Source organism: Centrocercus urophasianus, unplaced genomic scaffold, assembly GCF_019232065.1.
Source record: "Centrocercus urophasianus isolate 14NV4802_14NV808 unplaced genomic scaffold, USGS_Curo_1.0 seq_34, whole genome shotgun sequence".
NCBI classification, from domain to species: domain Eukaryota; kingdom Metazoa; phylum Chordata; class Aves; order Galliformes; family Phasianidae; genus Centrocercus; species Centrocercus urophasianus.
In genome coordinates, this window is record NW_024884911.1 from 919615 (window position 1) to 929652 (window position 10038).

The 10038-nt window shown below is 63.0% G+C and overlaps 1 protein-coding gene across 5 annotated transcripts in view; it reads right to left on the reverse strand.

Annotated features, from left to right (window-relative positions):
• AKNA (AT-hook transcription factor) overlaps positions 1-9647 on the reverse strand; it is an 11715-nt gene extending 2068 nt beyond the window's left edge. For 2 of the 5 annotated variants that reach the window (XM_042830974.1, XM_042830972.1), the window contains exons 1-19: positions 9560-9647; positions 6257-6572; positions 5464-6140; positions 4931-5005; positions 4546-4696; positions 4269-4426; positions 4142-4201; positions 3775-3878; positions 3454-3669; positions 3210-3383; positions 2900-3125; positions 2712-2818; positions 2374-2597; positions 2179-2302; positions 1701-1871; positions 1216-1310; positions 828-1094; positions 611-721; positions 371-530 (exon numbers count right to left, since the gene is read on the reverse strand). In XM_042830974.1, the coding sequence (XP_042686908.1) occupies positions 371-530; positions 611-721; positions 828-1094; positions 1216-1310; positions 1701-1871; positions 2179-2302; positions 2374-2597; positions 2712-2818; positions 2900-3125; positions 3210-3383; positions 3454-3669; positions 3775-3878; positions 4142-4201; positions 4269-4426; positions 4546-4696; positions 4931-5005; positions 5464-6140; positions 6257-6473 (3317 nt within the window). In that variant the 5' untranslated portion in view covers positions 6474-6572; positions 9560-9647. Of the gene's footprint in view, positions 1-370; positions 531-610; positions 722-827; positions 1095-1215; positions 1311-1700; positions 1872-2178; positions 2303-2373; positions 2598-2711; positions 2819-2899; positions 3126-3209; positions 3384-3453; positions 3670-3774; positions 3879-4141; positions 4202-4268; positions 4427-4545; positions 4697-4930; positions 5006-5463; positions 6141-6256; positions 6573-9306; positions 9407-9559 lie in introns of those variants that run through there. The other 3 variants (XM_042830975.1, XM_042830976.1, XM_042830973.1) reach the window with 3 other exon arrangements.
• Between the last annotated feature and the right edge of the window lie 391 nt (positions 9648-10038).

Below are 10038 nucleotides of genomic sequence, written 5' to 3' on the forward strand. Positions count from 1 at the left end.
GGAGAGGAGAGGAGAGGAGAGGAGAGGAGAGGAAGATAAAAGTTAAAAAGAAAAAAGATGAAGAATGAAGAATAAAGAAAGAAAAAAAGGAAATAAGAGAAAAAGACAGAAATTGAAAGAAGGACAAAGGAAAAAAAATGAAGGAATTAAGAAAAAGAGAGGAAAAAAAGAAAAGAAAAAAAAAAAAAAACAAAGAAAGAAGAAAAGATGAATAAAAGAATACGGGGTCATTGTACAGCTTTGCCCCCGGGGGGCTCTGCTTCCCCATCTCTATGACAGTTTTAGGTTCCCCCAGCTCACCCTCACCCCCCATCCCCGGCTCAAGCTGATGACCCCCCCCCCACACACACACACCGCTGAGCATCCTTACAGCAGTGAGGGCCCGCAAGGCACCACGGGGACGGGGGCGAGGTAGGCGACGGGAGGCCCCCCCGCCAGGTACCAACAGCCTGCGAGCTGCTCCGGCTGCACGGCCTGGGGGCGGCCGCGGGGCTCCGGCGGGGATTTGCCGTCCGATTTGCTGCGCTGGGCTGCGGGTGGGAGGCGGTGGGTGAGGTGGGTGCGATGTTCCCAGCTCTGTGCCACCTCCACCCCCTGAGGTATCACCCACCGTGCCCGGCTCTGTCCGTGTCACCGCGTGATGCCCGGCACGTTGGGCAGCTCTCGGGGGTCCTGGAGGTGCCGCTGCGCTGCGGCCGCGTGGCATCGACTGATGGGGCGCCTGCGGGGATGGGGAAGGAGGCGAGGGAGGGGGAAAGGTGTATGGAAACACGCACAGATGGAGCGAGCAGGAGCTCGGTGGGAAGCAGGAGGGACGCGATGCTCACCCGTCGTTGTCCCGTCGGGGTGGCAGCGGGGGCACGGCGCAGCGCTCGGCTCCCCACGGGGCGGCGCCACGCGGTAACGCGTCCCCCCGAACGCGGTGTCGGCGCCACCGTGTGCGTTACCCAGCGGGTCGGGCTCCCGGCGTTCAGCCGCCTGCTGTCCCCGCAGTGACACCGCACCCAGCGGGCTGCGAGGGCGTTTGTGCGCGGACGGCGCGGCTCGGGGACGGCTGTCACCGTGCGCACGCAGCGAGCGGTCCGACTGGGAGGCTGCAGGGAAAGAAGCGGCTCTGCACCCCGACCCGCAAGGATGCCGGAATCCCCGTGCCCCGCACCCGGTCCCCACCGCATCCTTTCTCTTTTTGGAGAGGTCCCAGCTGCCCCCACTCACTGAAGTCTGGCGGTGTCCCATCCCGTGGCAGCGATGCCCATCTGCCTCTGGGGCCGCCCGGGGTCATCCTGCTCCGTGAGGTGGGGCTGTGCTCCCTGCGGAGGGCACGGAGCCATTAGAGAAACCAGGACGTGGGGCACAGCACTACGGCAGGACCCAGCCAGCAGCAGGGAGGCACAGGGAGATATCTGAGGTGTGAAACCCTCAGCGAGTTGCTACCAAGGGATCCTACCCCAGTGTCATGGGAACACCTATGTGTACCCCCACTTGGGCTGGGAACGTGGACCCCCTCTGAGCCAACCCTGCTCAGGCTGAAGGAAAAAAGGCTAGGGGAAAAGGGGATGGGGCTAGGGAAAAGGGTTGGGGTTAAAGCTAGGGAAATGGGTTAGAGTTAGGGCTAGGAAAAGAGACAGGTGCTCCAGGTGCTCCAGACCCCCCAACCCAGTGCTCTTTGGGGACAATCTGGTCTCTGCTCAGCCACCTACCCCACAGGTGCTGCATCCCGGAGGAATGAAGCTCTGCTGGCTGCTGCCTGCCTCCTCCCCTTGGGGATGTGGGGGGCTCTGCCCTCAGGGTAGCTGTGGGACCGGTGCAGGCTCTCCTCCAGCCGCAGGCGCAGTCGCCAAACCTCGTCCTGCAGCGCACGGATGGCCCGGCTGTAGGAACAGGACAGGGGATGATGGGGGGACGATGAGGGGACACTGAGGAGCAGGGACAGCCCCAAATCCCCCAACCCATCGCTGTGGGTCACAGCTGGGGGCCCTTCCATACAAACCTGTGCTGTTTAGGAGTGGGTGTACCCGCAACCAGCACAGAGCTGGATCAGATCACACACGTCATGAATTTGGCAGACTCAGCTCTCATCAGGAGCCACTATTCCCAGTCAGTCCCCCATCAAAAGGGACAACCTGCACTCTCAGGGACTCCCCCACACCCTGTACTGGCAGGGCTGGGGACACTCACTCGCGCTCCATGCGGGATCCCAGCAGGTCACAGTGAGCCGGAGCTGGGGATGGCGAGGCAGGCGTCCCACCCGGGGGGTGCCCACTGGTGCAGCTCCTGTCTCCTCCTTCTGAGTCAGAGCGAGCTGGGGGGCAGAAATGGGGCAGTCAGTGGGGCAGCGTGGGGCATGGGCACAGCTGGGGGCTGGGAACTCACCATCATCACCCTCAGGTCCCAGCTCACTGCCCTGGCTGCCGGCCCAGCGCAGTGGAGAGCTGCTCGGCGAGGGAGTGCTGGGGGGCACGCTGTGGCCTGGGGGAGGGCCGTGCTCAGGGGCTGGGCAGGGACCCCTCAGCCCCTTCCTGGGGGGCAGCAGCGGAGCTTCCTTCTTCTGCGGATGGAGGGGAGCGGGGACAGGAGGTTCGAGCACGTCATGAGTCCTGGGGAAGGATGTGTCAGTGAGGCAGCCCCCACCTCCCAGCCACCCCACCCCACTGCCTGTTCCCCCCCAGTGCCCCATGGCATGGAGCAAGCTCGGGGTGCTGGTGCTGTACCCAGTGCCCAGTGGTCGATGCTGAGGGGTGCGTGCCAACAGGGACACCCGGCTGCTCTCCGAGCCCACGAAGCCACTGTCCGTCTCCGGTGACACCATGCGCTGCTCCTGTGAATGGAGTGGGACTGAGGCCACGTGTCCCCTCCCCAGGCACGGGGACGGCCTCAGGGAACCCCCCAAGCACCCCACCTGGTGGCAGGGCTTGAGGGCATGGCGCTGAGGGGCTGTGCTCCCCGTCCCACTGCTGCGGCAGGACGGGGATGTGCGCGATGGCAAAGGTTCAGGGAATGCCAGCGGGAGCCTGGAGGAGGATGGTGGCAGCGGAGTGGTGACAGGGGACAGGCGGCCGTGGGTCCCCTGTGGATGTGGGGGTTCGGTGTGGGGCAGCGGCACTGCTTTCCTCTGAGGGGGGGGCCTGTGGGGAGAGGAGTGAGAGCAAGTACCAGGTGTGCCATGGGGGCTGTTCACCCCGAATCCACCCAACTGCACCCACACTTACGAGGGGGAGGTCTCATGGTCAGTGCCCTCCTCCAGTGACTGTGTCCCACTGAGGATCCCCCCTGGGCCGCCATCCCCTCCCACGGTGCCACCAGCCTCCTCCAGAGCTGCGCTCCCTGTCAGGCTCAGCTGCTCCAGGCTCAGTGATGCCGGCAGAGATTTGAGGTGCTGGTACCTGGGGGGCGTGGGCAGGTTTTGGGATGCCCCCCCCCAGTGCCCTCCACCTCCCATTGAGGGACACTTACTGCTGCAACAGATCCCCAAAGTCCCCCTCTGCTTGGAGCTGCTTGTGCCGTAAGGGTCGGGGCAGCCCCACCGCCACCACCTCGGTGTCCCCTGCTGTCTCCCCGGTGCTGGGGGGGCCCTCTGTCACCCCAGGGCTCCCTGGTGCTGCCCGCTCCAGGCGCTCCTTCAGCTCCTCCAGGCGCATCCCCAGGCAGAAGATGTCCCCTTCCACTGTGCTGCAACACAGTGCCCATCACCAGGGGGGACGAGGGGCTGGGGCTGCTCCCACGCAGGGCTCCGAGCAGCACTGCAACCCCAGGGAATGCACAACCCGTGCTCACCGCTCTGGGTCGAAGTTCCCTGTGTCCCCAAGGCTCTGCTCTTCCCGTGCTTCCAGGTACGCCCGCTCCAGTGCATCCTGTGTATCCTGCAACCTCTGGAACCGCTGCTGTGCAAAGGGAGCCCCCAAACCTCCCTGCAGTGACCCCGCAGCACTGGGGCTGCACCCTCTGGGGTTAGGGATGCAGAAAGAGATAGGAGCTTGGGGGGACAGGATGGGAATGAAATGGGCCACTTTGGGAACAAGACAGGCCCTTGGGGACAGGATGGGGTATCTAGTGTGGGATGGGGTCCCTAGAGATGAGATAGGGCACCTGGGAATGGGATGGGGCCTTTAGGGATGGGTTGGGGCACCACACAATGCTGTACCTGGAGCTGCTCCTGTGGCACAGAGCTCCCTGCTCGGATCCAGGCTTCAAAGGAATCCACCTGGGTGGGAGAGAAGGGGCTGAGCAGGGTTAGGAACCCCCTGCTGGGGGCTGTCCCCCTGACTTACCTGCGCTTGAAATTTGCGGGTCTGCTCTGCCAGTGTCTGTGTGAGCCGTGGCCCTGCACAGCAGCACGGCCCCACACATGTGGGGCAGCCCCCCAGGGGGGAGTGAGGAGAGCAGGGCTGGGATGCTGCCCCTCGCTCTGCTGGTTGCGGCGCTGGAGCTGCAATTGGACACAAAAGAGAAGCAGAGCTGGCGACCTCCAGCACCGCTTCCCCTGCTACCGGGGCACCTGTGGGGTGGTTGGGTTTGGAGCAGGAGGTTTCCTGGCGCTCAGCTCACCTCCACCCACAGGGAGCTGCGGGTTTGGGGCTGTGCTGATGGCTGCGGCGCTGGCCCGTGGGATGCTGAAGGCCATCACCCTGCAGCCACCACTCATGGTGCCGGCGTGGGCGCTGCGGCTGGCACACAGCGGGTCGGCATACAGGTTCACCTGGGGGCAGAGACAGCAGGCACTGCACCGGGGGCACCTGAACCCCATTGCAACAAGGCCGTGAGGGGTGTCCAGTTTGGAACCTGGAGCACTCTGCCTCAGTTTCCCCACCTGCGCAATGGGGGAAGAGCAGGAGGATGAAAGGATGCCCCAAGCCCTGCAGAACACTGCATCTGTCCCCATCCCCATCCCCCCCACCCCTATATTTGGAGACATCCCCACATCCCTCCCCACCTTGGCCCCCAGCCTCAGCTGGTCAATGGTGTTTTCAGCCTCGGCGTACTTGGTCAGCAGCTTGTGGTAGTCATCCTGCGGGGGGCACACGTCACCATGTCATGGGGAGGGGAACTGTGGGGTGTACAGAGCTGCCACACCTGCACAGCTGGTGTGGATGTAGCCTTGCATGGGGGGGTGATGGGACCATCCCTCCCCTCCCAAGGGACAGAAGAGCATCAGGAGAATCCTGGGGAGGGGATAGGAGCATTCCTAGGGGGACATGAGCATCCCAAGGGCGTGGAAATGAGCATCCTAAGCCACGGAAGGGGACAGGAACATCCCTTGGGGAAACAGGAGAAACCGAAGGTGAACAAGAGCATCACAGAGGAGACAAGGGCGTCCCAAGGGGAACATGGGCATCCTGGGGTGATGGGACAGGAGCAGCTCTATGTGTGGATATAAGCAACAAAATGGGGTACATGTGCATCCCTAGAAGGGGACATGACCATCCCACGGGGCATACAAACATCCCAGTCCAGCTCTGGGGTTACCTGCAGTTGCTGCACCAGCGCAGTGGCCTGCCTGGGGGAGCGGAGCTCCTGTGGCACTCCGGGGGGGGCAGAGGGTCGTGGCGGGGCCCCCTCCCCACTGCTCAGCAGCACCTCCCGGACGATTTCGGCGGGGGATTTGGGGACAAGGGGACCTCCGTGGGGCCTGGCACGGGCGGACAGGGCCCTGCTGGGTGGGGGGCGGTAGCTCTGCCCCACCTTCACCCGTGCTTCCACCTTGGAGAGGTCAGGCAGAGGGTGGTTGAGCCGCCCTCGGCCATATGGGCAAATGTCCGTGGGGTCCTTTGGCTTTTTGGTGTCGGTGTGATGCCGGGGGCTGGGGGACAGCCGACTGGGTTTGGGCTGCTGCAGGGTTTGGGAGCTCTGATTGGGGTCCCTGGCTTTGCCCCAGCCCCGGCGCTGGCGTGGGGGTGTCATGGGGACAGGACTGGAGTCCGAAGGCCCTGAAGTGCCACCACCATCTGTGGTGGTACCCAGGACTTTCAGAGGGGTCTCAGCATAGGGGTCCCCATCGCTTTCTGTTCCCCAGGGCCCCTCTGGCCTCTCGTCCCCCTCAGAGCTGCCCTGTTCTTCTTCCTCCTCCTCCTCCTCTGTCACATCCTGCTGTGCATACCAGCGTGGCTCTGCTGGGGACTCAACATCCAAGTTCTCGCCGTCCCCTGCAAAGCAGCACTGCCACCAATGTGTACCATCCCCCAGGCCCCCACCACCCAGGGACTCCTCCCGGCGTGACTGTCCCTTCCCCAAGGGTTTAGGGGCAGCAGAGGATACTCACCCCATACTGGGCTTCCAGCCGCCTCCTGTCCCCACTCAGAGCCTGAGTCCTGTGGATCGCTGAGCCCCGCTGTGGCAGCCCCCAGCCCAATGACACCGTTCTCATCCATGTGCTTCTCAAAGTCTTCCTCCTCCTCCTCCTCCTCCTCCCAGCACTTGGGTTCCTGGCTGCCCAGCTCCGATTGAGTCCAGCGCAGCCAAGGCGAGGAGCTGCCCATGGCGTCCTGCGCTGTCCTTGTCACTTGTGCCACCCCACGGCACCACAGCAGCTGGGGTCCTCCTCATCACCAGTGTGGCTCACATCGCTGCTTGCCATCCTGGGGGGAGGGAAGGAAGGTGCTAAACAGGCTCTGTTCGAGGGCATCAATCCAAGCTGTGCCCCGATGTACCCCAGACAGTCACAAGCCCACAGTGGTGAGAACCAGGGCTGGGGGACAGGACGGGTGCCCTGCGAGCTTCAGAGCCCTTCAGAGCTGTGTCCCCAGGGTTCCCATAGCAGCAGCTCCAGGGACAAAACACAGCCATGGGGCGGGGACAGAGCGCTGCAGGGTTATTGTGCTGAATGGCTCTGAGCCACTGATCCTGAGGGCTCCACAGCCCCCAGCCCAACCCCACGCACCCCCAGGATGTCACCACACGGCCACCAGCACGGCACAGAGAGAAGGTCTTCCAAGAGGATCACAAGGCACAGCAAGGACCTGGCACCACCGATGGGCACCAGAAATCGACCCCCTTTGAGAACTGGGATACAGCTGACACAGCGAAGGCAGTCTGACAGCAGCCCTTTCCTCCTCCCCCCTTCCCTCCACCCGAGCTGCCGCTGCTGATTAACATGACAACAGTGATGGCACCGTGCCCCCACGCATGCAATGAGTGCAGGGTTCTCAGCCCCACACTTCCATCCTGAGGGGGAGATGTGGGGCAGAGCTCATCCCACCCTGCATCACTCCCACCCCAGGCACATCTGGGGCAGCCCCAGTGGCACACAGAGGTGGAGGGGGGCTTCAGAGGCTTGAATGCTCCCCCGCTGATGTTTTGCATTTCTCTTCAGCTCCAAGTGCAAAACCCGAGCATTCCAAGAGCAAGGGTAAAAACCACACATTTGGGATTGTTTTGCTTTGTGGTTTCTGAGCGCACAGCTACGTTGGGTTATTCTTTCAGGCCTTCTTATGCCACTGTAAGAGCAAGCAGCTCATTTAGAGGAGAAAAAGCAAAAAAAAAATCAAAGGAAAAGAAAAAAAAAAAAAGAAAAAAGGATTTTTCCCTCTTACCATCATGTCATTTTGGTGGAGGGGCTTTCAGGAAAAGTGACAGATGTGGCAGAACCTTGCTGCATGGGGATACTGCAGGTGATGCAAAGCTCTCCCAAGTAAAGGCTGAGCCCACACAGCAGCAGCACTGGGGGTCAGGCATCCACTTCCCCCCCCCCCAGGGGGGGGGTGGGGGGGGGGGGGGGGGTGCCTGCCCCCCCCCCCAGGGCTGATGCTGGAGCACAGCTGTAGAGCTTGGGGCCGCTTTCCCTTCTCCATGCCAGGATCTGAAATTGGATTCATCCCAACCCCACCAGGGACCGGAGCCAAAATTGCTCTTTAGTCACATTGAGAAGATGCAGAGCCCAAAGCATCCCTGGGAGCACAGACATGGGGAAGAGCCTTGCGGTGGGGAGAGCTGCCCTGCTGGGGCAGCATATAGGGAAAAGCCTCGTGCTGCTTCCTCTAGGGCTGCTGGGGCCCTGCTGGAGGGTTTGGAGTGTGCTCTGTGCCCACAGTGCCTGGGGGAAGCAGAGCGGGGCAGTGGGAGAACTGCATGCACCCCTGATGTTGGGCAGCTCTGCTGCATGCAGGTCTCACCCCAACAGTGGGATTTAAGTAGGGATTTGCAGCTCTGGGGCTGTGGTGTGGATTAGAGGCTTTTCCTGCAGCATGCAGGTGCTGCAGGGTTGTGGCCATCCCCAGGGCACCTCTTGGGGACCTCCAGATACACCCTGGGCCGAATACCTCCACCACTTGGCCATGCTGAGGTTTCAATAGCAGCCGGGAGCTGTGCAAGCTCTGCTCCGCGTGCCGCTAATTACACACTAACGGGCTGGATTAATTACCCTGCTGAGAGCACGACAGGGTGTGCCACATCTTGGTGACAGCCATGGGGACAGAGCAGGGAGACTCCCACCTCCACCAACCCTGCAGAATGCCATCCATGGAGCAATGGTGAGCAAGCATCATTACAGGGGGGTCGCTCAGCCCCCTCAGCCCCAGCTGCAGCCGAGGCCTTTCAGAGCGGGTTCCCGGACCACGAAGCAGCATTCACGCCTCGGTGAACTGCAGGAACACTGCTCAGCGCTCCGACAGCCCCGCGGGGCTCAAAGCCGCGGGGGAGGGAGGTTGGAGGCTCAGTCCCTGCTGCTGCCTGCAGGGAGCGGGTTTCGGGGTAGAGCGGCTTTTTGTCTGAACACGTTTGCACTCAAACCACTTTTTGGGGTAAGGGGGAAAGGGGGGTCATGCAGGCCAAAAGAACGCTGCTGTGCCTCAGGCTCGGCAGGGGACACCGGCAGCTCAGCAGGCACTCCTCCCCAGTTCATAAAAACAACGGGGAAAACAGCGCAGCAAGAAAAGGCGTGAGGGATCCCGCGGTGCCGCCTGATCGAAACCCCCCCCGTGTCCCCCACCGGCCCCAGTGGGACAGCAAAGCTCCCACATCCCGATCCTTAGAGCTGCGGGTCCCTTTGGGGACGAACCCCAACGCAGCGGGGTGGGCGCGGTGACAGCCACGGCTGGGCGGTAGCGATCGCCGTGCGACCCGCAGCCCGGGGTGGGATGGGGATGGAGGGCGATGCTCGCCGCCGTCGGGCCGGGCGCGGGGCAGCGCTGCTCGGGGCGGCCCGGAGATGTCACAACCCCAGCGGGACCGCAGCCGGGTGAGCACAGCGCCTTCCTCGAAACCAGGAACTGAAGCTGCCGGCGGCCCCCGCCACTTCCTCGCAGCAACAGCAGCGGCAGCCCCCGCTCCCCCCTTCCTCCCTCCCTCCCTCCCGCGGCCGACCCACGGACGCACCCGAACCCCTTCCGGACGCACAGCTCATGCAGTACCGCTGCTCGGAGCTCCATCACGACTCCGGATCTCCGGCCGCCTCCCACCGCAAAACCTCTCCAGGATGGGGGCCCTTGGGGCCGTGCCCCCCCTTCCGTACAGGGAGGAGCGGCGTTGCGCGGCGTTGGCCCCGCTCCCAGTGCTTGCCCAGCTCCGGGCCGCACTCCATCCCCCCATCCTCCTCCCTTCCCATCACAGTTCCATCCCCTCCACTCACTTGTAAGCACGATCCTCCCCCCCCCAGCCCCTCTCCGTTCCGCTCCCGGCCCCGCTGCACAATAGCGCGGCCCGAGCCGGGGTGGGCGTGGCCTCGCGGTCATCCCCGGCCCCGCTTCATTCCTCCAATCGCAGTGCGCCGTCAGAGCTCGTTAGCATAAAGATCGCTCTTTGCTTTCATTTGCATAGCCTGGGCGAGACGGCCAATGGGAGCGCAGAAAGTGTTGCTCATCATCATAATTTATGCAGCGCGGGCACCCCCTGGCGGCCGCTGAGCCGCGCCGCGCCCCATAGGCATCCCAATACCGCCCTATAACCGCCCGTTTATTGAAAAACTAAAGCCAAGCTCTGTGTATAAATACAATGACAGCGGCAGCAAGTCACAAGGCGTCCGGCTGCTCTCTGCGTGCTCATCTTTCCACCTCCTCCCCCTCACCTGGCACCAGAATGACCGCGGGGACATAGGGTTAGTTTACCCCC